Here is a 27,473-nt window from a genome sequence, read left to right as displayed (position 1 = left end):
ATACTTTTTAAAATTAAAAACAAAAAAATGAGGCACAAAGTGTTAATGACCTTTCTATGCCTAAAGTAAGATAAATGACATTCTAAAAAGTTTGGGTGTGATAAGACTATGCTAACCAATCATAACTTCAGAATTCCTGTGTGACATCATAAGTCCTCCCTAGAACACTTTTTCTCCTCCACCTACTTCCATTGTTCCCATAAATCTGGTAACAGAGAAAACTTTCCAGCTAAACGCCGATAAGACTTCAAACTACTCATAATCCTCTATATATATTGTGATCAGCACAACAGTGAAGGTAAGAAATAGATTTCACTGACTTGGTAATTCTTACTTTGTTTAATTTAAACTTACTGAACTTTTCAAAAAAGAACATATATTGTAAGTTTCAGTTCAAAGGTGATATAACAAAAAGCTTAATTTCTAAGTAAATGCTTAGCCATTCAGTGACAGTAAGAATAACTTTCAAATGATAAGGGTTACATTCACCATTGATCCTGGTTATTGGTTTGTCATTGTAATTTAACTTTCATTTTTATTTTGCTTTTCAAAAGTGAGTTTCTGACAATTAAAATACCTTTCAATTATGTCGCTATATTTGGCGGCAGTGTTGATCTGGGTTTTCCATGCAAAGACAGTGGCTTCGTTTTGTTATTTGTTACCCTGCTGAGGAACAGGTAGGAGTGAGCTGCCTACTTACATCTCCAACAACCAGAACAGCTGTGTGACTGTACAGCATGCACATTACTGACGGGACTATTCCAGGATCATCATTATAATTCCTCCCAGGAAACATTAAGAAACTGGGTTTTAAAAATGTATACTATAAACTATTTTAAAACGCTTTTTTCCTCTCCATACAGTCAACTTAATACTGCTAAAAAATCCAAGCTTTCAATAAATTGAGTTACTTATATTAAATTCAGTATTATATCAGTAAAAACAAGCTTGTAAATTTTAAAATACTTCTCAAAAATGCGTGCAAAATCCTTTCTGAAGTTACATATAGTAATGCAGCACTTTAAAAACAGACATTATTTTGACAGCAAAACATTCCTAAATATCTCATTGGAGTGAATATGATAAAATGAGTATTTATTCTGGCTATTGATAAACATTCCTGTGTCAAATTACTATCCCCCAGTGCTTCTCAGCTTCCTCTCATGCAGTGATAAGGGGGAAAAAGAAAAATGGAAAAAATGAAAGGAATCCTAGGAACAGTAATGCCACAATAAATCTTAAAATTTTTGTTTGAACTACCCTTGATGTTATAATACTCAATTTAATATATGAAATATGTTTTATTCTTAAAGTAAATGAGATAAAGAATGGCATAAAGAATAAGACATTGACTTTATTGTTACTTTCATATGTATGTAAAAATAAAGTTTGCCTCTAGAATTCTAAGTTCCTATAACAAATGTTAACTCTATTGCTTTCCTCTGTATATCCCTGAACAGCTTTCCTTAAAGCACACAAAGAACCTCTAATATTTGTCTATCACTGAGGCACCCTAGCTGCCTCTTAATATCTTTATATTTATATAGTATTTTTCATTTGATATAACACCGAAGTCATCAGTGAAGATTTTTATATACTCCTTTTTGCTCAAATACCAAATTACAGTCTTACATTTCAAATGAGATGATCTGAGTTTTCAGAGTATCAGAATGTCTCCACATCACATATCATTCCAAAAAATTGACAATTTCTAAGAGCATAAATCCTGCTATTGAGTTATCCTTAGATAGTACGTCCTGATTAACAGAAACTTGTTCAGGTTTCAAATATAATGCTGTAGTGTCCAATATTACATCACAACTAGTTCACCTTTATCACAAGGTAACACTTAAGTTTTGTCTTTGTTTATAAAGCTATGTGGTCTAAAATTAAGTGCTAAATAAAGTGTCGGATGCCATAAATGGAAGAAATGTGAAAGATGTTTAAAAACCCCTGAAAGAGCTAGAGTACATTGCTTTATTAAAAGAAGTCACATCATCTCCTAAAACTCAAGTTCTAAATATTATTTTAGTAGTATTTTAATGAACATAAAAAAAATTCCAGAAAAAATTACATTTGGTTAATATTTTTACATATTGTTTCTTAATCTCACTAATCAGAGAAGAATATTTGTATAGACAAATTCAAAAATAAAAAATTTAATTTATTAAATGTATTATGTATTGTGTAATAAGTTACATAATATTAAAATTTTAAGTAAACATTAAATGTAAAGATATTATCTAAGTAATAATATTATCTAAGTAAGACTATATTTATTACCAATCCTAAAAACCAATATTCAATTAAAAGTTCCTTCTTTATTTTTAAACATTTTCTAAAGGCACTGGTGTATACAAATATTTCACTTGATCTCTTAGTTCCCTATGTGTTTCATCCTACATCTGTATTTTACAATTTAGGAAACAGATGTGAAAAGGTGAACTGCCCAAGGTCACAGAGCTAGGAAATGGTGGAGCCTTGGGAAGAGCCAAGGTTTCTGACTCTAAACCACACGCACATCCTATCCACAAATCAACGTGGCTTAAAAATAAATCAAGACATTGGAAGAGCAATATAAACTAAAGGTCCTCAAATAATGTTAATGGTATTCTAAAAAAGAAAGTTAGTTATATTAAAATTTGTATTTTAATATAAAATTTGTATTTTAATATAAAACCACTCTATTTATTTAAAGTTAATTTATTCAGAAGACATTATATCCTTAATAGCCTATATAATATCATCCTGATCATTTTCAAAGCCAGGGGTATGAGAAAGTGATAGATGACTTTAGTTATTAAGTAATACACCCTAGAAGGCAAAACTCAATTACACAGACTTTAAAAAATTTTAAATTTCCTTTTATTTAATTTGTTTCATTGCTAGAGTATTCATACTTTTAATCTATTTAGACTTGATCAGCTAAATTCCTGTTAACCTTTCAAAACTTTTCATAAAACCATACTTTTATACTTTATTCCAATTCTATATTAAATTTTTTCTGACCTCACATTCTATCATTTAAAATATCCAACCCCATATATTTTGAGGTGCTTAAACAGAGAAATCTTGTTTTGTCATTTAAGCTATGGAAGTCACTAACCTTCATCTAAACTGTGCATTAACACATTGCTGATCATACCACCAAAGGAGTAAACCAAAAGGTTCAAAAACCAGAAAAATAATCCTAAATTAGTGACCAAAATCAGAAAACATGTAGTCTCCTTGAACATTTCTAGACATAATACATCAGTGTCCTTAGCCTACATAAATTCATAATTTATTACCAAACACATGAAAATGAGACCTGAGTATACAGTTCCCCCTCAGTACACGTGTAGTCAACTGAGGACCTCTAGTGCTTTTTAAAATGCACTCCACCTTCAGGTCTCAAAAAAAGAAACTCACACTCATTATTGGGAGTGTATGTAACTGGTATTCACTTTTCCTTGAAGTTCACCTATGCCCCCTCCCTACATGATCCTCCCCAAAATAAGAACCTAAAGTCTCAACTACTAAAGAGAACATTTTAATTGCAAATAAATTAATTTTAACATAATGAAGACATGCCTGCAGACAGAACAGCAACAGCAATGTGCCAATTTCAAAGAGAAAAAAATCTCTCTACAGTGTTGTTTATTAAATAAAGTTTCCTCTAGGCAGAGCTTGAAAGCAATGGAAACATTTCATTATGGAGTCAATTTAAGTGCTAAAAATATGCTGATTTTTATAATTACAAAATTCTTTTCATAGCCAGGCAGAAGCAGCTTGAAGAGTCTTTCAAAAAGCCAGTGTGAACCAAACACACGCTGCAGTGTGACTGTCACATAAAACTTGAATGAAAAACTCCAGGTTATGCATTAGATAAGCTCGAAAGAGAAATAATCCTACCAAAGTAACTTCTGGATGTTAACAGAATGATGATAAATCTAATGATGAACTACCATGATTTAATAAAAAAAAATAGATGCATACACAATCACTTCTGGATTATCTGCAAAAATGACAATGACTAGTAGGAAAAAATAAACCCAAAATAATCCTCATACAGACAACTCCTGTAAATTCAAACCTATAAAACAATCCTAATTTTGTGAAACAATTAAATGGAAAAAAATTCTAAAAAGTATGTCAGACTGTAATCTTGAATGTTTATTACTTGAATTTACTAGCAAAATACCCCCACATTAATTAAAATAAATAAGCATGGGTTTGATCCCCAGTCAGGACACACACAAGAATCAACCAACAAATGCATAAATAAGTGGAACAACAAAAACAGATGTTTCTCTATCTCTCCTGCCTTTCTTTCTAAAATCAATAAATAAAACATTATTTTAAAAAATAAGCATACGAAAATAAAACGGAAGCAAAATTCTTAATTCCACAAATAAAGATTTAAAAATCTCAGGAATTTATCATTTCAGCAGAGGGAGTACCCCCAAAAACTGAAGTCCAGAAAGTTCTGCAAAGGACGGAAAGTACATTAATTGTAAGTGGGGATGACTGCTCAGCATATACAACACCGTTACCGAATCGACTGTCTAGCAAGTCATAAGGCAGACCCCCAAATGTTTTCCAAAGTGTACTGAGCTTTCTTTTGCACAAGACTGCGGCATCTGCTACCGCATTGGAAAATGACTCACTGCAGACAAAGTGAGGACTCCTGCAGAAGCTGAGATAGTACCTTTGACTCAAAATGTTACTTGACATGGTACACACACTTGAAGGATCAGAGCTGCCTGTGATATGTCTCTCTTCTTCTACTCCAAAAAAACAGAATGCTGTCTTAAAGCTTATTGTATTTACTTCCCAATTTCACCTCTTTCAGAAAAAGAGGAAAAGTCAACCAAAGGCTTTATAAATCCTACAAAGAACAGTAAAGAGTTAGTTATCCCTCCCATTCCTCCAGAAATTACAATAATTACAGATCTGTCTCTTACATGTGACTCAAGAGACAGGGATCTGGCATTTCTACAACCAAACTCCTGTCAAAACATCTTCCATATTTTTAATATTCTAATTCTAGGGCATAGGAAATGAATAATTTTAAAAATGCCCCCACTCTTCTTGTCCAAACACCTAATTTGCATGTCCTGTCATTCTGTAAAAGAGGGAGCAGAGTAAGGGCTAATTTCAATCTCCAAGGCTTTTTAAGTCAGATGCAAATTCAGAACATCCCAACACAACCTATTTCTGATTATCCTTTAAAAATGCCGTAAAAAGTCAGATAAAATGAAAGTAGAGTAAAACTATTTTTCTAGGCTCTCTGCCAAATAACTCTCTATTAACAGCTTGGCTCTAAGAAAGTGGAGTTGGGAGCAGGCTCAGAATGGTTATGGATTACAGAGAAAAGAATGATAAATACCTAACAACTATGTCATTATGATGTAGTAAAGGTCACAGACAACTCCAAACACAGGACTGTGTTGTTTTCACACATAGCTTTTCAATTCTCAACATATAATAGGAAGCCTCATGTTGTATGAATAACCTGGCTTATTATCATACAGTATTTGGAAGTTCAGCAGAATCCGGACTCAACACACTTCAGACTGCACCATGTACAATAAATTGGACCCAACAAGTCGAATGCATATAGCTAACACTTCAGCATGTAAAATGTAAAGCAGATTTGTTTTTGGTTTTAGTGTAAGATTATAAAATAACTACAAATCACTTTAGAATTATAACATTTCTAAGTTCGACAAGAAACCATGACCTTTGGCTGTCTCCTTTATACTCAATTTGCTTCTAAGAACAAACTACCCTTTTTCAACGATGGCTGGCTGTTGAAATATTATGAGATCGTCTTTAAAGTATATGCATCATATGTTCATCAGTAGAGAGCTCATCTCCTTGGGGCACACCACTTTGTATTTCACAAACCCCAAACACCCATTTGTACAGAGCCTACTTCAGGCACATGTTTACATTACCAATTTACCTCAGCTGTAATCCTCTCATGGAAATACTCCAAACCCTCATTTTCCTCACCCATAACAGGAGGAGACTTGAGAAGAATATTGGAGATTGTGTTCAACTATCAAATTCTATTACTCTAACTGGTAATTCTATTACTCATGCTGGTAATCTATTAATCATAGCACTATCTTTGATCATTATCAATTGTCTAAAAATACTAAAGTAAATAATAAAAACTTTCATTCAACATCATTGATTTACTCAAATAGTATCAATTATGCACCAAGTACCACAATAAAAAATAAACATGTGGTTCCTTTTACTCGTGAACTCGAAGTCCAGTTGGGGACACAGACATGTGAATCAAAAATGATAGCACAGCCAGGTAACTGTCCTGATATGGGTAACACTAATACCTTCCTGAAAACCAGCAGAGTTGAATCAATTCTGCCTTAAAGAGCAATGAAAGGCCTTGTTAGGAAGTGATTATTTAAACTGGGCCTTAAAGATCAACTGAAATATGCCTGGCAAAGAATCAAAGGTGGGGGTGGGAGGAAAGGTTCCAGGCAGAACCAAAACAACATGTGCAGGAGACAGAATCATAAAAGGAATGAAGTATTTATGGAAGGTGACATGTTTCATGTGACTGACACACCACTCATCAGTGTCAGAGTAGAGAATGACTCTTGTACACACAGTGCTTCATGATGAACAACTGGTAGCTTCCTCCTTTTCCATGTTAAAATAATTTTTAAATTCAGACCTTTTAAACCATTTAAATCCTAAAATTGCACAAAAATTTGAGTTCATACAAAAAATGGTCAATGTTAATTTGCATTCTTTTCTTAGCTGTCATGTTATATATCCTTATATAAAGCAACTAGTCCAATATATAAGAAAAAAGGAAATCTTCCCCAGAATTACCCAATAGTATAAATTTACTCTATCTACTATAAGCAAATATAAGCAGAAACAACTTAAGTGATACATTTTCTTTTTTTATGCTTATTCAATTCCTGCTCTTTATTAAACTGCCCATACAAAGTATAAATATATGTGTGTTAGTATGCAGTAGAGTAAGGCCACGTTCCTCCTTGGTGGTAGTGATCTGTTTAAGAAACAGGACTTTCAAATCCTGTCTGGGGATTGTTCTTCTATGCCCTGCGCTCAGGGAAGTCACACATGACCACTGGTAGAACTGCCTGCTCACTGCTTGTACACTGTACGTGGTCCTAACCTCAGTTTTAGAAATCCCCAGGACTGTCTTAAATGATCCGTGTTCTTAAAGAACAAAAGAAAACCTCTCTATTTTATCTGAGGAAACCAAACAAAAATAATTCAATGCATACCAAGTTTAAAATGCTATAGATAAATTAACAGTCACTGATGGGTATATATACACATATATATGTATGTATGTATGTATGTATATCAGATTTTGGAGATACACACACGCGTGTGTCTGTGTGTGTGTGTATACACATGCTAGAGCAGTGACTTTCAACCAGTGTGCCACAAAAAAGTTTTCAAACATGCAACACCTGACTATTAGTCTGGGACACTGACTCTTTTTCCTTAGATTGTGAAATTAAAAAAAAAAAGAAAGAAAACAGCCATCACAACAATAGCCACCAGGTATGAATAAATAAAAATCATACCTATTTTTTAGTTACTTGTCAGATCAGCAAAATTCTGGTGTACCACAGAATTCTAGTGATTAGTTTATGTATACCATGAGAGGAAAAGGTTGAAAATCAGTGCACTAGAGAATACACACAGGTGGTCACCAACTCTTCACGGCAGCAGAGTGTGTGGGTGACACACGTCGGCTGCTGGGATCTCCTTACTACAGTCCAACACTATGAAGCAGGCCAGACTGTCCAGACAAATGAAAGTACAGTCTGGTATACAATTCAAATCATAAGAGAGCCGAGTGGAAGTCCTAGAGCTGCAGGATCTAACTACCGTGTACCACACGGTTTCCGTGTAAAAGTGGAAGTTCCCACTGACGATGCCAGATCCCTCTCCCTTCCCCTTTCTCATTCCTTCAGTTCTCCTCTCTGCTCTCTTCATCACTAGTCTCTGTCGGAAGTGCAGCTGACAGGTCGAGTTGGGTTTTCAAGGGATGCGTAGAGATGAGAGAAAATTAAATCTGGCAGCTGGGGTAAGGCAGTAATACCCTGACTAACAATGATATATCAACAAATGTTAACAGCCACAATCTCTAGGCAGTTAACTTTGGTTATTTTGTATGCTATACCTATATTTCAAAATTTAGATAGAAGTATCCCAATTGCCAAGAAAATATCCCCAAACCTTACTAGCTATTAACTCTGGACATTTAATATACAGTTAATTTTTAATATACCTAATTTTTCTATAATGAGGTATTGCTTTCTTAAGTTTTTTATTAATTAGCATAAATAATTAGGCAACAATTAATTAATTTAATTAATCAATTAATTGGGTGGAATAGCTTGTGGGAACTCTGAAAGAACGCAAGTGGAAGCCACTGCCTGTAAGAACAGGCCATTTGTAAATAGGAACTGTCTGTGGTAGACAGTGAGATAAAAATGACTTTATCACTGACGGCCGATCCTGGCAGTCTTCAGTACTTAATCCCAAGTCTTGTTAAATGTGGCTTGAAATAGCACATTCTACAAAGCTATAAAATCATAAAAAGGAACGACAAACATCTGAATCTGTAGTACTGGTGAAACACTTCTCATTTATTTTATTTTGGACTAAAATCAACAGCTGAACAATAATCTACATCTTGCATTTCTTTTTATGACATTCGCTCTATGGCTATTGATACATTAATGTTCACAACGATTATGCTCACAGAGAAATAATCTTAATAAAATTGTATGTTAATAATTTTTTCCCAAAGCAACAGCCCAACACAAGGTACACTGTAAACCAAACTATATTCTAGTCATTTTGAGAGGAGGCAAAAGACTGAATGAAGTTACTACTACACTCCAAACACAAGACAAATACATCACAGTGACCCTCAACAACAAAAATAATAAAAACAAAAAAGAGAGACAGGACGGACGAGCAAATACCTGTGTGTGCACACAAATATAGGCTATGGAGATATTAAATGTCATAAATCCAAATACTGTCGAGGAAGATGAGTATAAAATTGTATTTTACCTGTTCAGAGACTAGGTTGCACTACGATCCTAATCCATTTACTGTTTTTACATTGCAGACCACCTCGAAGAGAGGGACCACACATTTGGCTGTCCGCTTTTTACCTTTCTCTTGATCCTTTAAAACTTCAGACTTCCTTGCCTTCCTGAGTCATGGAGAAGGTCCAATACCTCACTCGCTCTGCTATAAGAAGAGCTTCAACCATTGAAGTGCCTCAACAAGCACGCCAAAATCTCCAGAACCTATTTATCAACTTCTGTCTCATCTTAATCTGTCTCTTGTTGATCTGCATCATCGTGATGCTTCTCTGAAGCTCTGCTGCAACCCCCAGTGTTGCGACTGATCACCATCAGCTTAACAGGTGTCATCCCATGAAGCAGGGAAAACAGACCACTCCCTATGTAAAAGTTTTGTGAAAAGGTCAAGATTCACAAGAAATTGTTAGCAAATGTATTCACCTGCTGGATCTTGTAACCGTGAAAAGGGCTCTATTTTCAAAATTACCTTTAAAATGACTATAAATAGTGTGTACAATGTAACTGTTGGGTTTCTGCAACAGAGCTTGTAAGTTTCAATCCCAAACGTTTCCTGAGGATGAACTAGGAGTTTAGTTTTGAAACTGTACTGCTAATAAGTTCACGTCATGTATAAAGCGTTAGCTTCACTACTGGCAGTAAATATAATTTATATTGTACTGTAAAAACCTCTTTGATGTTTATTAAGTATTTTTCAGGTCTTCACAAGTACCAAAATAATCATTCAAGTATCATTATTTGAAATAGCCCACTGATTCCTCACGTTATCTTTATTAGTATTATTCAGACAACTTTGTAGTAACTATCATTCTCTTTCTATACTTACCCTAACATTTTTTGAAGTTTATGAGAATCAAGTAAGAAAAAGTAAGGCTATACTCTTACATAAATAAAATTTCTCTTAACTAATTTTTTCAAACAATTACAGAATTCTAGTCCATGTAGATAACCATCTCCCCAGGATGGCACAATCAATCTCGCTCGATAGGGAAGAAATGTTGGTCACTTTAACTGCTAACAGTGTAATTAGCCATAATTACTAATACACTAATAGAATAGAGTCTAACTTTAATTTACGGCACTGTAGTTGATTATCTGAGATGGAATACATAATTGGCCATACTGTATCTTTGCAATCATGAAATCTTCAGACTTCAGATTTGGTAGGCTGTCTTCTAACCTAGCGCCATACTCAATGCAGCAAGAAAAAAAGGAAAGAACAGTACTTCAAGCGTTAAAAAATTTTAAATTCTCTCTCCACATTAACTTATTCATTGATTACATTTTGAAATGAACTTTTTGTCTTACTATTGTATATGACAAGACATAACTCTTTTCCTTAATCTTATCAACCAGATGGTAAACACAGGGGGAACCCTAAAAACCCTGGAATTTATTTATAAAAATTGTGTATTTATTCTTACATGTTTAAACTGCAGTCATCTTCAAAGCACCCTCCATTTGATGCACTACATCTGTGCAGACATTTTTCCACTGCTCAGAAACGAAGCCAACAGGCTGAATTGATTTTTGAGGGATATATAAAGAAGGGAGAAAATTAAATTTGAACTTGTCAAATTTTTAATTTTGCCTTTTGGTTCTTCTGCCGTTTTTTGTTTGTTTGACCTCTTCCACATCAGCAAAACATTTCCATTTGAGGATTTTCTTCATCTAGGATCCAGAAAACACAAAAAAGTCGCTTGGGGGTGGAGATTGGGTGAATGGGGGGGGCACAGGGGTCATGCTGTTTTCGGTCAAAAACTGCTGGACCTTCAGTACGGTGTGGGAGGTGCATTCATAAATCACCCATCATGAAATGGGCAAAGGCACTGAAAGTCTTCAAAAAAATTCACTGAAGGTGAACACAGCCTCTCAAGACCATGCCAGCCGGTGCACTGGTACAGATGGGCTCCCAGACTGCTCACCTAGCGGGGAAGCCTGTGCTACAAGGGGCCTGCCCTCCAGAAGGTAATTACAGGTTTTCTTTTTGGGTGCCCCCTCACATTTGACAGACCACTCTGCTACACTAAATTGAAACACGTTTTCAATGTCTCCTCTGGTCGTTTAAAAATATGGCCCCAAAACTCACAAAACAACAGAAGTAAAAATTGGTGATAGAAAACATATTCAACCAAAATTTGGTAATTTAAATTGACTCAATTGAAAATGAAGTCTAAAATCGTTTACACCTATATTGTATCATCCCATAATTTTAACTTTACTTCAATACATATTACTAATATAGTAATTATTAAAGGAGTAGGAACATTAAATTTACTATATGATTTGTTAAAATATGGTTACTAAAAGAATTTGAAAAGTAATATTGACCTTGGTTTGTAACACAAGTGCTGTTAGCAGAACAGTGATAGAAAACATTATTTTAAAATTTTCTGAATGCCTGAGAAGTACTGGACAGGGGAGGAGACCCACCGATACCTGAGGAGCTGAAGGAAAAGGACCTTATACGAACAGTGATTTCTTGAGCAAAGGCTTATCTATGGATTAGAGATTCCTGAAACCAACTAGAAAGCTTATAAATAACATGACATACATTCACTTCACTGGTGTAATTACCCATGCAAAAAAAAAACATGTTCTATAATTAGCTGCATGACCTTAAACATAAGTGGACAATTTGAAATAACAAGTTCCATTCCTTCTGATACATGTTCATTACAACATCAACTTCAAACTATAAAGTATGCAGATATAGAGTTTTCCTTAATAAATCAGAAATAAAGATTTTTTGTGTTTCATTCTACCTTTAGTAGAAATTAAAACCTTACACTCGATGACTACAGAATACCATAAGTCATGTATAATGCAGAACAAAAATCCATTCTTTAAATGTAATTTAATTTGTTATTAATCATAATGTACAAAGAGTAAAATTAAAAAATGTATTTAAAATTTGTTACATACTAAATGCTGAAATACTTCCTACTGCACAATAAATTCCAAACTTAATTCACAGTACTAAAAATGAATTTTTAAATGTTTAATGTTGCCTTTTATATTGTAGTTTACAATGTTTATTTAATACAAATCACTTATATTAAAATGACCTTCTTGAATTTGGTGAAATCATTCTTTCGTATACTCATAACTGATATGACATAACAAATCTGATATAAGCAGTTTTGATTTCTGAGGTTGTTTTCAGGGACATTCCCCATACAAAATAAGATCAAGAATTCCTAGTACAGACACAAGAGGGCAGAGCTTCATAAAACACTGAATCTCCTTCTACCCAGAAATTACTTATCCTTTGATTACTTCTGAGTTTTATGGCAAAGTGGAAAAATAATAAATTCTCGAAACAGAATCTGTTCTTCTAAGTAAACAGCACACATTAAAATGGCTAAAAATTATATTCCAATACTACAGAGGAAAGGTGACAGATGAAAAAATGTCAAGTATCACTAATGTTATTTATTAAAGCAAGCATACAAAATTCATTTATATGCTTTTTCACTAACTAATGATGTGTCATAATGGCAGATCCTACCCACTCAGAATGTTAGTGGCCACTTCTTTCAGTGTAATTATCTTAACCACTAAAAAAAGACTAAAGACAAAACGGTATAAGAAAACTAGTGCTTTTCATAAGATGTAATAGATTACAAAAACCACTCATGTTAAAATAAAACTTTTTTGTTCTTACATGTTAGACAAAAATCTGTCATTTAACAGTCATTTTATCAAATTTTTATTTGTATTTTTTATTTCTATAACAGAAATGTTTCAGTGAATTATGTTGAAATCCTTAGGAACCTATATTTTCATTGAACATATCCCTAAATGATTTAAACAGGCACAAAATTTTATCTTCCTCTTTGTAATGACTGCAACCTAGAACTCACAAACATCCTGCAGAATATAAAAGAAGATATACAACTTTGTCAGTAAAGAGACCACTTCCTCACTCTGTCCCGGAGATCCACTGTGAGCTCACGGAGATCCAATGAATAACGTTGTGCAGAGGCACACATTCTCCATTCCTTTCCTATCCACCCCCCCCCAAAAATGAAATGTGTCAGGGACATGGGCAGAGACACATTCTTTCAAAAGAGAAAACAACACTGTTGTTTTTCTCTCCTTGCGGGGTCAGACTGTGGGAAGATGGGGAGAGAGGGCTGATGTACAACAGAGAAAATAAAATCTAAAGACAGTGGTGGACATCACACAGGGAGGCCTACACTGTAACCGAGGGCATGGATGGCTTCTCTTCACGCACAAAGGAAAATGCTTCAGAGTACTACACTTTGAGCAGGAACCAAAAAAAAAAAAAACCTAACAGAATTTATTTATAAAAATGGTGTATTTATTCTTACATGTCTAAACTTTAGTCACCTTCTAAGTACTCTTCATGTGATGCAATATACCTATTGAGATGTTTTTTCCACTGCTCAAAAACAGGTTTTGAACTCATCGATTTTGATGCCTTTTATCACTTCTGCTGTTTTTTTGTTTCATCTCTTCCACACCAGGAAAACGTTTCTCTTTGAGGACTTTCTTTATCTGGGCATCCAAAGAAACATAAAAAAGTCTCTTGGGGGTTGAATAGGGAAGGATGGGGCATGGGATCATTCTATTTTTGGTCAAAAACTGCTGAACACAGCATGGTGTGGGCAGGTGTGCTCATAAATTACCCATCATGAAATGGGCAAATGCACTGAAAGTCTTCAAAAAATTCACTGAAGGCCAACATGCAGTCTCTCTCAATAACGCTGGCTAGTGCACTGATACAGATGGGTTCCTAGAACACTCACCTAGCAAGGGAAGCCTATATTACAAGAGGCCCGCCCTCCAGAAGATAATTCCAGGTCTTTGGGCCCCCCCTTGCACCTGCACTGGAGCAGATTTGGTAGCAAACCATGGGAATCATGAAACACTACGCACATTCAAGTGCGGGGCTGACTTGATAATGAATCTGGGCTCAGTCCTAAGAAGAGCAAAATTCACAATAATAATTAACCATTTGAGGGGAAAAAAGAGGAGAAGAAGGCAGTGAGGATAATAAGGATAATGAGATAAAAATATTTCAAGAGCTACAAAGTTCTATATAAATCAATCATGGTATTAGGTTGTAACTCCCAGACAAATTCCTTCTTGTTGTAAAACAGCAGTTGTTCTTTTCATGGTGAGAGTTTAGCAGTTGTGCTTAAAAATCATAAACATTCTCACATGAGAAATAATGAGCTGATCCTTATTGTGGCCTGTGGCTCTCCCCTTCATGTAAAAACTGGATTAAATGGAAGTCACAACGTTTGAAGAGTCTTTAAAGAAATGACCACGACAGGACCTTTTAAAATAATGAAGATAGTATGGGACACTCCAAAGAGAAGGTATTTAGGAATTTTTTCTGTAACAGTGCAAGAAGAAAACAGAAAAGAAGCAATTGTTTAAATATTGCATTGAAGTGTCTGAGTTTCCTTTACCTAGTTTCATATTCCTGCTCCAGAACTTACAGCACTGTAAAGAGACCACCCAAAATAAGGTTAATCAAAAAGTAGAACCTTCCCGGGAGTATGCAAATTTTGTCCCTTGGTAGCTTTCTTCCTAGACCGTGTACTGGGAGGATTTAAAAGTAAGTTTTGCCCCACGAAGCACCTTCGAGGTCCCTTACCTGGCTGCACTGTCAAGCTTGGGGAAAACTTTGTTTACGGCAGAAGTTCGTTCATATAAGCAGAATGAAAGAAGTAATGAATGAATACTTATTCCTTTAAATTCACCCAATTTTCTCAGTTACCTTTCTATAACACCTACTTCAGTTGGAGTAGAATAATCAGCCCCCTGGGCAACTCCAATTCTGTGTAAAGACACCACCTGGAGAAATCAGTGCTTAGTCCCTGTTCTCCTATAATAAGCATTTGAGAACTAAAATATAATAGTATTCTTTAAATTTGGTTTTTTATTTTTCGGTCTCTCAAATTGATAAATCACAAATAAATCTGGTTAAAGTGCTCTTCTGATTTGTAGTTCAGACATCATGACGCTTCTGCCTGAATGCATGCTTTAAACACACAGAATCAACATGATAAGCACCAGAGTTCCACACGAGAGCAGAGGAGGAAGGTTTGGGAGTGTTTAGTGGATGTCCCACACCAGGTTCTATATGCTTGGGGCTGAACTCAGATCTGTGAGGCTCCTTGATAAGTGATCTCCTTGTCCTTTCCGAGAATATACTTCTTCAGTGTTTATTATTTTTTATTAGTAGTAGGAATTAAGTAGTAATTTAAATTTTTTGCCTAGGGAAACTTTGAGACTTTTGATAGAATTAATTTGTCTACGTGAAAAGGGGTGCTCACCATCTTTTATCATCAGGGAAATGCAAATCCAAACCACAGTGATGTATAACCTTGCACCTCAAGGATGGCCACTATCAACAGGACAAGAGGTGAGCACTGGGAGGAATGTGCAGAGGAGCAGCAGCCTTGTATACTGCTGTGGGAACGTAAATTGGTGCAGCCGGCATGGAAAACAATCGGAAGCTTCCTCAAAAAATTAAAAATAGAACTACTATATGACCCAGCAATTCCCCTTCTGGGGAATTTACCCAAAGGTGACAACAACACTAACCCGAGAATGTGCACACCTCCTGTTCACTGAAACCTTATTTGCGGTGGCCAAAGATGGAAGGAAACCAAGTGTCCGGCAATGGTGAACGCTAACGAAAATGTGATGTATATAGGGTGCAGCAAAAGTAAGCGACCATTATGAGTAAATGAAACAGAGTTCATTCTCATATTATTATTTATTAATTACTGTATTACTTTTCCATACAAAAAACCGTAAACCACTTTTACCCCTACTTTGTCAGCCGTAAAACAGGAAGGGAACCTTGCCATTTGTGAACACATGGCTGAGCCTTAGGAGGCATTATGCTACGTGGAATAAGTCAGACAAAGACAAGCATCATTCGATCTCACTTACATGTGGAATCTTAAAAAAAGAACGGAAGGAGAACTCAGACACAGAGAAGAGATTGGTGACAGTTGCCAGAGGCTAGGAGCTTAAGGCCTGTATTGTAAGTTTTAAAGTTGCTAAAAACATAAATCTTAAAAGTTCTCATCACAGGAAAAAAATTTATAACTATGTATGGTGACAGATATAAACTAGACTTTCTATGGTGATCATTTTGCAATTATGTAAATATATCAAATCATTATTATGTTGTACACCTGCAACTAATAAATGTTAGATGTCAATTATACCTCAATTAAAAGAAAAAAACTGAGACACAGAGATATTAAGTAGTAAGTGCTAGGTAAAGAATCATCCAGGTTCTGAATTTGATCAAACAGAAACAAAATCCCAAATTAGTATTCTTTGATACCAAGCCACATCCTTTGTTTCTGTCTCGTTGCTTTAGAACATTTTGTTTTGTTCATATTTGTTCATGTCCACTTAACAAACATGAGAAGGAAAGTAAAATCCGAGTTTTCATGTTAATCAGCCTCAAATATTTTTCAAGTTTTGTTTACCAATGCAGTAGCTTTGGAGTTTATAGCATCTATGCTTATTTACTTTCAGGGGAAAGGAAAAGGAAAACAGTCTGTAGCTATGAACACACTGCCATACGCTTCCTGCAAGTGTGCTATCACTATGCTCACAATATCCACTGGAGGGAAGCAAACACTAGATTTTGCATCTTACCTGCATTGGTGTTTCACTCTCTGGTGGAAACTCGTCAGTTTGCTGCTGCTGCCAAGGAGCTAAACCGTAGGAGTCCTCTGTAGCTCTGCCTTCCAAAGGGTTTGTCCGCAACTGCTCTGTAAGCCACATCTGCGTCCTCACAGAAGGCTGAATAGGAACTCCACCTACCGCCTGCTGACCAAGCATTAAATACTTGGGAGTTTCAAAAGCCTCCGCGTTTGTCATAGTGGGCTTGCTTTCAGGTAAGGCACTGTATGTCATGTCTAAGGCCTGTCTCCTAAGAGAGGAAGAAGCAGCTCTAAAGTCCTCTTTGCTACAGCTCTCAAATTTGTATTTGCAGTCCAGAGTTGATGATCGTTTTTTATTTATTTCCTTGTCCTCTAACTTGAGCATCTCCATACTGTCATGTAAGCAGCTAGGCCCAACCGTCCTTAGTTGTGATGTTAGAGCTTTGCCTCTCCCTGTCTTTTCCAAACCACTCCTTGACTCTTCGGTGTGTGTGATGCCACCCTGACTGCAGTTATCAGGGCCAGTTAGTTTGGATAAAGATGACCATTTCCGGAGGGGCCGGAAGTCCTTCATGTCTAGTGAAGAGTCTGGTTCCCCCCTACTGTGGTTTCCCAATGTCTGCATGAGGCTTGTGGTCCACGGTGAGCCATCCGATGTCAATGATTCTTTGTGTTTGGAAACTGAAGCGCTGGAGTGAGATGGCATGACATGGGCAGTTGGAAGCGCAACCAATGACCGACTAGGTTTGAAAGTTAATGTGCCACTTGAAGTCGAGTGATCTGGAAAGAGAAAAGAATGTCAAGTTAGTTGTAATTAAGAGAAAAAAAAAGAGGCAAAATGACCAATGCCAAAACAAAAATCTGTACAAGTTTCCCAGCATACGTTTTTAGAGGCATTTATCAAAATGATTACTTATCATTACTATTATTATTCCTTTAAGTTTATGTGAAACAGATCAAACTTTCAAACATTAATTTCTAAAGACAAATACGTAACAAAATATATGCCCATTTAGCATCTACTGAGACATGAACAATGATTGCAAACAGGTTTATAGTCACCCTACTTAATATAAGTGTTGTACCTTTAAAAGAAAAATGCATCTCCCCACTGAGAGGTCTTACTCATAATCGAGCATTGCAGACTCAGGCACAACTCTACCAGAAAATGGCATTTTTCAGTGTCTTTCCTAAACTGTGGGAATCTGTGCCAAATCTGAACATTTTAGCAGCTTTCTAAAACTCTAATTCAAGTCAGAAATATGAGTAAAGGAGCTCCTGCAATATTAGAAAATAATCAGAAACGGTTCTACCAATGTATCTGCAGACACAGAATAGTCCTTATGTTCCCAGTCTCCCGTTGGCATCATCAATGCTTTATCTCCCAGGCTGGACCTCTTGTTTGGAGTATACATTGTTTCCTACCTTTACCTACACATTCACTAAATCCCCAAGTTGTAAGTTTTCACTTCCCAAATGATTGCATAGCCACTGTCTAAGGTCAGGCCTTCACGTCATATTCTACTACACACAAGAACAGTTTTGGTAGGCTCTGTGCAAACCCAAAGAATAAATAAGGGCCTCTACACTCAATAAACTTACTATCACATGCCAAATTATTATCAAATGTGCCAAATTAAAGGCAATTATTATAACTTCTACCAGAGGATATCTAGAAAACAGGGTAGCAATTTGAAGTATGAAGGTAGAGAAGGTAAGCAACTTTCACAGTTTATTCTGTATCTTTCCATACTGTTTGACCCATACAGAAATACATTTAAGTATTACCTCTGTGCTTTTAAAAATAATGAGAAAAGAAATATTCAAAAGGTGGTAAGAAAATCAGGTGAAAAAGAACGAGGTAGACTAATTCAAAAAAAGGAATTCCAGCAGGTCCTTGCATGGAATGTATCCACCTGGAGGTGAAGAGAGAAAAATACTATAATGGAAGAATATGTAAAAGTATTACAGTGGGCATTTACCATAATCAAGTTTCTCATCAGATTCTGCAGAACCTTTTACTCAGAAAAATTCTCACCTTGTAAGTCTAATCTCCCAAAATAATTCCAGACCTCCAATTACCAATATACACCCTGCAGCTCTGCAGGTGCAGACATTCAGAAGCACCTGCACAAACTTTCAGTTTGGAAGGGAGTCACGGGAGAGAACAGGCTGACTCTGTGTCGAGTTACCCTTTGGGCTGGCACGGCTGCAGTGGAGGCGTCGGCCGTCCACAGTGGCAGCAGCAGAGGTGGCCAAATCAAGTTCCAGCCCAGTGGCAGCACTTGAGCAACACTTGGTGGGGCAGGAGAGTGACTGACAGTTCTCAGATGTGAGTGGAGACATAACACCAGCAAGCTTAACCTTAAACCTAGTTCTCCAGCTCCCTCCCAAAATTCTGAGAGGTAACAAACACCTTTAAATAAATACCTCATCTGCTCAATCAGCCAGTCAGCCTCTTCTGGCTGATTAGAATACTAACTGATCCAAATATGAAGCCAGAGAACATGATTCCAAAACAAGAAAAGTAAATTATCCCATTCAATTGCAGTATTAAGTAAGTGTCAAGACTAGTTGCTCAAGACAATTCTCGAAAGGTACAGGTGAAAGAGTTGTACAAGTCTTCAAATGACCTCTAAGGGAAGAGGCTGGCCTTCATTCGGCAAGAAACGTGATGTCACTGAAAGTTTCCAAATAAAGGACCAAGTGGCAGGATCAAAACTGCACTTACAGTGACTATTCTGGTAGCACAATGAGGATGGATTAAAGCAAAATGATTGGCAAGAGGGAGATTACCAAGCTATTGTGAAATCAGTGGAAGAAAACAGAGAATGTGCTACTGAAGGTCAGTTCTAAATAGAAATAGGGCGCCTTGCTCAGGTGGCTCAGTTGGCTGGAGTGTTGTCCATCTGCCAAAATGCTGCAGGTTCAATCCCTGGTCAGAGCACATACCTCGGTTTCGGGCTCAGTCCTCAACTGGGGAGTTCACAGGTGGAACCTGATCAGTGCTTTCTCTCTCTCTCTAATCAATAGACATATCCTTGGATGTGGATTTAAAAATTTAAAAAAATAGGAATAGGGCAAATATCCCCAAAAGTCTATGGAATATTTGTATTAATACAATATTATATCTATTTATCATATACATGTTTGTGTTATATTCCTAAATATCTGTATTAAAGTCACCATAGCCTCTTAAAAATACCTTTGTTTTTAAATGAGCTTCATACTAAATTTAAAATTTTCAGTGTTTTACATTTTTAAAAGTTACAAGGAAAGATACAGTATACTGGTTAGGTGTACTGTTTTGAAATCAGTCTTTTTCCACTCACACCCTGGCTCTACTATTTAGCAATCACCTGTGCCTGACAAACTATTGAACCTCCTTGCATCAAGGTCACTTCATCTATGAAGAGGAGCAAGGATTCAATAAAATAACACACGCAGAGGACTCAGAATAACTCCCGGCACAAAGTAAGATGTCAGTTATTATGGCACCAAAAAAAAAACTAAAAATAAATGTTATTTTCAATATAACAGACAAAGGTTAAATGTCTAGACTACAAAAAAAAAACCTAACAAATATTTAAAATAAGCACACATATAAATGAATACATGTAAATGCATACTTATTCAAAAGCAGAGAAATGATCAGAAAGAAGACACTCAAAACTTAAACAAAGGTAACCCCTGCATAGTGGAGCAGAAAAAGATTGATGCTTTCACATCTTACTCTATACAATGTCTCATTTCTATTTCTTTCCAGAGTCAAACTTCTGCTAAGATGTTTTGTTTGTGACCTCAAAGACTATGAAATATCTCAAAGAACAGTGACCAACGTATGAATAATGTATCAGGTGCCCGACCGTCTCACTTTCCATGTCACAGCTGAAACCTCTGAAAGCAGAGATCACCGTCTTCGCTGCTCCTTACATCTGAGGTTGTGCTGCTTCCTTGTCTTTGTTAGCGCGATGTTTTCCAAATAGAAGAACAACTGGCTAGTATTTCCTTGTACACATCTGAAAACCATTCACACTTTAGCACACAAAAGCAGTCACCTGGGATCTACAGCCCTACTCCAGGACAGTGAAATTCAGGGAGACTGGAGAGGGTCCCGAGGAATAACACTTTTTAATAAGTGACTCTGCTCTTCTACTCACTACAACATTTTTCCACCTGGGTCTGATCTTAGTTCTGAAGCCTTCAAACTTAAATATCCTAATTTCAACCATCATCAACCTCTGGGTTCCAATGTAAAACCTGATTACCTGTGAATTCAGAATTCACTACTGTTGAAACTAAGAATCGAGGCTTAGTCTATTCACATACATGTGCACATGCATACGCACATACATGCATACAACATGAATGAATGAATAAGGAATTAAATACTTGACAGTATGAATATTTGAAAAAAGGAGTACTATATCATAGAGATGAGTCTAGATAACATTGGTTTTAACAATTTTAATACTTAAAAAATGTTATCTTGCCCTAATGAAACAGTCATCAGAAGTAGATGCAATGCAATTCCTAATGTACTTTATTACCCCATCTAATTGTAGCCACAAATCCCATATGCAAATTATTACAATGGCATCTAGCCCACATCTAAGTAACAACCATGAAACCTGAAACCAGCAGAGGGTAGTTCTTTTAAAAACAAGAGGCAGGGTTTATAGCACTCACAGAGCACATAGGAAGAGCTAATGCTTTCAGACAGATTTTAGCTTGTAAGGAAAAAAAATATAAGTGGACATTGCTGTAACCTGATAATGCAAGTGAATTATATTTAGGATAACATTCTGAATTCTGAAGAAAACCACAACCTTCTATCTTACCGTCATGTTATTCTTCCTTGGCAATGCATGAATACAGGGATTCTATCATCTCTATTTTTATAGACAGTATATCTCTCTGCTTTATCCTTCTTAAAGTAAGAAGAAATTAAATTCAAAAGACCACATCCTCCAAACTGATATTGTAACAATATAAATCATGAATCTTTATAGTTAAAAAGAAAGTAGTCATGAAACTATGGGACTGGGTATCAAAATATTGATTTTAAATATAACTGCTAAATATATTCATCAGTCAATGTTAAATATTATATTTTGTATTTTTAAACAAACATGTTAACTCTAACCCAAAGAAAATAATTCACTTTTATACACCATGATACTTTTTTCCCTTCCTGACAATGTCAGAATCATATAAGGAAAAAACATTTTTTAATGGTACATGTAACCCCATGCCTTTTACAAATGAAAACAAATGAACATTATTACTAAGCATTCACCACATTTTTAGGTAAATATTTTAAAATATTCAAAACTACACTGTAGTAGGAAAAGGGCAATATACAGAATCTCAATGATAATTCAAGCAAAGAATCTCCAAGGAATGTACTATGTACAAGGCACTACACTGGGTAAAAGAAACAATGCAAACATCTTATCCACAATAAAAATATGAAGACAGTGTTCCTCGCTGAGGTTGATGGTTTAGCTGTTACACACACAGCTGCAGAGCAGGACTAAAGCTTATCATAAGGAAACTACAAAACACCAGACTACGAGAAGTGAGCCAGAGAAAAGGCAGACTATTCATAAAAAGACTCTCAGAATGACAGCCAACTACTCAACGGCAGTAATGGAATCCAGAATACAGTGAAATAATGCCCTCAAAGGGTTAAGAATAAATCCTGGCACCCAAAAATTGTTTGGAAGGTACATTATCTTTCAAGATTGAGGGCAAAGTATATTTTCAGCTAAGCAAAAACAAAGCTTATCACCAACAGACTCACTAAAAGAACTACTAAAATCCCCTTGGTTTGTCATAGGAAGAAGAAAAGCACTGAATAGTAAAAAGAAATAAATTTTTTAAGTAAAATTAAAATTTAAAAAAACCTTAAGGACAATGATTGCATAAATCAATAAAAATCAATACCTAATTTGCAGGTTTAAAAAAAGATAAAAACCAAAATATTTGACAACCAGATATAAAACTCAAAACAAGGGTAGATCAGCCTTACTAATTTTAAAGGTCCTTTACTTGTGAGAAAAGGAAAAAGATTCTAACCACTATATCGAAATTAAAATTAGGGCTGCATATTAATTTCTACATTAACAACTAAAAGAATAAGTAGAGCTGGTACAGCTGTACTGACACCAGAAAAAGAATAAAGTTGGACCCCTACCTTACGCCATCTGTAAGCGTTAACTCGAAATGAATCACAGAGCTAAATATGAAACCCTCAGAAGAAACCACAGGTGGAAAGCTTCATGTCAGGCAGTGGTTTCTAAAAGACAGCACCAGAAGCCCAGTTACCAACAGAAAAAAAGTCAGGCATCATCAAAAATTTTTAAATTTTTGCTTCAAATGAAACCACCAATAAAGACAATGCAGTACAAAGACAAGTCACAGAATGGAACAAAATCGTTGTTAATCATGTATCTGGTAGGGACATGTAGAGGACTCTCACAACTCAGTAATAAAAACACAAATGATCCAATTTAAAAATGGCTGCTGAATTTGAATACATATTTCTCCAAAGATATATAAATGGCCTTATTAAAATGGATTAAAAGATGTTCAACCTCATTTAGTCATCAGGGAAATACAAATTAAAACCACAATGAATTACCATACCACATCACACCCACTAGGATGGCTATCATCCAAATGAAAGATAATGTGTTGGCAAAGATACGAAGAAATCAAACTGTTCATGCAATGCTGCTGAAAATGCAAAATGATGTCCTGCTTAGGAAACAGTTTGGCAGTTCCTCAAAAAGGTTAAACATGAGTTACCATATGACTGAGCAATTGCAGTCCTAGGCATAAACTCGAGAGAAGTAAAAACATATTCATAGAGGCATTATTCTTAATAGCCAAAGGTCAAAACAACCCAATGCACATCAACCAGTGAACAAATAAATAAAATGTGGTATTATACAAACAGCAGAAGATAATAAATGGCCATAAAAAGATGTGAAGCACTAATAGATGCTACAACATGGATGAACCTTGACAATATTACAGTAAGTGAAAATCAGTCACTAAGGACCACATGCTAGATGATCCTATTTATATGAAATGTCCAGAAAAAAACTATCTGTAGAGACAGAAAAGGCAGTGGTTACTTAGGGCTGGAAGAAAAGATGGGGAGTGACAGCTAATGGATTTCTTTTAGGGAGGCTAAAAATATCCTAAAGCTAGGTTGTGGTAATATTCACACAATTCTGAGAATATATTAAAAAGCATTAGATTGTACACGTTACATGGGTGAACTGTATGGCATGTGAGTTAGTTCTCAAACAAAGATGTATTTTTAAAAGATAGGTAGTTTATCATTTCCAGTAGACTAGAAAAAAACAGCATGAAGAGTCAATTTAAAGAAGGCAAGATGAAAAAAATTGAGAAAAGCAGAAAAGATATACAAGATTTTCTAAATGCATCAAAACATAACAATCATCATAGTAAGTGAAAATCCACTCACAAAACAAGATTTTCCAAATAATTTTTTAATCCGACTAAATATTTACAAAAGGTACCTCTAAAATAATAAGTCCTAGTTTAGCGTTATTGTATCTTGCAGGGTATGAGAATGCAAAAAAATCATACAAAAGTAACTGTTAAGAACATTAGGAAAACTGTGTGTCAGGCATCAATACCATTTTTAAAAGCATGCTTTCCTAATTTTATCTTTACATTTTAAAAGATAGTGAGAAACTTCTGCTTCCCAATAGCCAAATGTATGGCCTACTAGCAACTGTACACGGTAGCAATAGTATGCAGTTCTGTGCAATCTTAGTTCTCATTTTGTTACTATCTAATCATTATTGCCATGTTGTTTTGACTATTTTATTTTTTAATTGCATTTTCTGAAGTTAATTCAAATCCCATGAAAACCAAAAAAATAAGCGAGTTCTCACTTATTTACTTATTTAACATAATTATAGAAGTGTATCATTCACATATTAGACAGTTCTCAAGTCCTTTTTGTATACTGTCCCTGAGCAACCATTCACAAAAAAACTAAGAAACTTCCTTCTATAAGCTTATGTAAACCAAAATGAAAAGCTAGATTTTTTTTTAAGGGCATTTATATACTGCATCAAGATGATCAGCGATTTAATTAAAGGACAACCTGAGGTACAGCTTTAAAAGGTCGGCAATTCAATGCAAAACTCACTGTAAAAGCTGGTCAGTAAAAACAGACCATTTCTTTATTTACACAAAAACAAATATTTTTTTCTTCAATAACTTTTAAATTTTCATACAACTGTACCACTTTCTGGATATCTCCCACTAATTTCAATTTAAGGTTAAGAATCATCAGGCATTTATTTACAAAAAGCTGTGTTATTTCTCTTCTACAAAAATTTTCACAAATCAAATTATAACCTGATCTCTTAAATTATAGGATGTGATTTTTGAAAATGCAAATTTTCTCAGAAACAAAATTATGACTTAACTGAACAGACAAGAAATTACTCAGTTCTCTATCTGCAAGTCTGAGGAGGTGCAGTCATTAACATTGTCCTGAAACCCACGGCTGTGTGACTGAAGAGCTTTTCTAGGTCACAGCACATGCGCTCACCACAGGTATCTAACACAAAGTAAATTCAGCTCAGTATGGTCAGATACAGGCATTCAAACTCTATCAAGCAAGAAGTAAAATGACAGGAAAAAACTGAGTGGCCCTGACTGGTGTGGCTCTGTGGGTTGGTCATCCTCCCACAAGCCAAAAGGATGCACTTTATTCCAGGTCAGGGCTCCTGGCTGGGTTGCAGGCCTGGTCTCAGGTGGGGGGCATGTGACAGGCAACCAGTCAATGGTTCCCTGGCACATCAACGTTTCTCCCCCTTCCTTTCTCCCTCCCTTCCCCTCTCTAAAAGTAAGTAAATAAAAAATTTTTAAAGAAAAAAAAAGAGTGAAGGAATAAATGGATGGATACATGAACTGATGAATGGATGGATGGATATGGGGATAGGGTGGTGGGGGGATGGGTGGAAGGGGGGATGGGTAGGAAGGAGGGAGGGAGGGAGGAAGGACGGATAACACTGAAGGTAAAGACAAGGTCCATAAACAAACAAAATATACCTCCAACAACTTTAATTTCTGCAAATTTAATAAAGCTGTAAAAATCATTTCATTTTAAGCAATAATGTAGATTACCAAAAAATAAGTAGAGATAGAGGGTAAATTAAAAGGGTTATTTCATTTGGCTTGAAGAAAACATGAATCATATTTATTTTGAATACTGCCTTAAAATTATTCAACTTCACAGGCCAAAAAAAAGTGTTCTGTGCATGTATAAACTCTGACCTACTCCATATGCAAATGAAGAAGTTTAAATAAATTACTTGACAAAATACAAATCTCAAAATAGAATCCTGGTCTCCTGTTTCTTAGCCTGACATTACCTAAACTATCCTACACTACACCTCCTGGAGCTGTCTCCCTTTTAACATAGTAGGGCTAAGAGCAGAGCTAAGAGGATGGCTTTGGACTTAGACTTGAAGAATTTCTCAGCTCTATCACTTGAGCAACTGTATAATCCAGGGTATGTTATTAGCATGCTGAGTCTTAATTTTTCATCAGTAAAATGAAGATAATTATATTTTACCTCAGAAAGATTTCTATTTAAATCATGTATAAAAATGTATAAATCAAAGTATAGAACCTCATGTTGCAAAAATTATGGTAGATATTTTTATTAAGTAAAAACCAACTGACCAACTAATCCACTGTAATATCTGGAAGTCATGTTATTTAAGTATTCATTATCAGAGTTTTTAAGTTTCAAAGCTTTGAAGTTGCAAAAATATGATATCATTCACCAATGAACTGACTGCTAATAAATATGAACAGTGAAAAGACAGCAAACTCACAGTTATTAAGAACCACACCTAAAACAAAAGCAAACTAAGAGGACAGGCAGATCAGGAGTGGAACCACAGAAATGGAGATCACATGGAGGGTTAGCAACAGGGGAGTGGGAAGGGGAGAAGGGGGGAGAAGGTACATAAAATAAGTAGCATAGATGGTAGGTAGGAAATAGATAGGGGGAGGGCAAGAATAGTAGGGGAAATGTAGAATCTAAAGAACTTGAGACATGTGGTCATAAACTAAAGGGGGGGAATGGTGGGGGAGGGGTGTGCAAGGTGGAGGGGGATGAAGGAGGGGAATAGGACTACTGTAATGGCATAATTAATAAAATATATTAAAAAGAAAAAATTAAAATAAGGACAACAGGTTAGAGAATACTATAAATATCATTTACTTTACCTATAAAATGGGTATATAATTGTACCTAACATCTAATTTTTTAATTAACTCTAAAAATCATGTAAGCCTCTTATCATAATGCCCTGCACATAGTAAATGCTCAATAAATATTACAGTTATTATAATTAAAAACTCTCAACTTACTTAAAAATATTACCAAGGGTCTGAGGGTAAGCAAGAATAGCTGAAATACAATTGTTATGTACTATAATTTGTAATTGTATAAATTTGATGTTGTGTACATGCAAGTTTACCATTCTACATTATTTTTACTGCACATTTTTATAGGTGAAATTTTCTATAAAAAAAGAAAAAATGGATGAAAAACAAGAGGATATTTCACATTAAGATGAGGTATTTTTTTAAAATCTTTTTGGCAAAA

General features: G+C 35.4%; 2 protein-coding genes across 3 annotated transcripts in view; one reads left to right on the top strand and one right to left on the bottom strand.

Annotated features, from left to right (window-relative positions):
* CEP85L (centrosomal protein 85 like) overlaps nt 1-27,473 on the bottom strand; it is a 130,526-nt gene that overhangs the window by 65,333 nt on the left and 37,720 nt on the right. For both annotated transcript variants that reach the window (XM_037128902.2, XM_037128908.2), the window contains exon 3: nt 16,788-17,575. In XM_037128902.2, the coding sequence (XP_036984797.2) occupies nt 16,788-17,575 (788 nt within the window). The remainder of the gene's footprint in view (nt 1-16,787; nt 17,576-27,473) is intronic.
* PLN (phospholamban) lies at nt 188-10,710 on the top strand. Its single transcript, XM_037128918.2, has 2 exons — nt 188-298; nt 9,149-10,710. The coding sequence occupies exon 2, from the start codon at nt 9,243-9,245 to the stop codon at nt 9,399-9,401; it is 159 nt and encodes a 52-aa protein (XP_036984813.1). The 5' UTR covers nt 188-298; nt 9,149-9,242; the 3' UTR covers nt 9,402-10,710.

The sequence above is a fragment of the Artibeus jamaicensis genome, unplaced genomic scaffold, assembly GCF_021234435.1.
Source record: "Artibeus jamaicensis isolate MK-2021 breed Jamaican fruit bat unplaced genomic scaffold, CSHL_Jam_final contig_387, whole genome shotgun sequence".
In the NCBI taxonomy this organism is placed as follows: Eukaryota; Metazoa; Chordata; class Mammalia; order Chiroptera; family Phyllostomidae; genus Artibeus; species Artibeus jamaicensis.
The sequence above is the reverse complement of the archived record's forward strand: the minus strand, read 5'-3'. Positions and strand labels throughout refer to the sequence as shown.

What these genes read in the sequence shown, in the direction of transcription:
- PLN (XM_037128918.2), top strand. Translation starts at nt 9,243, where the DNA reads ATGGAGAAGGTCCAATACCTCACTCGCTCTGCTATAAGAAGAGCTTCA.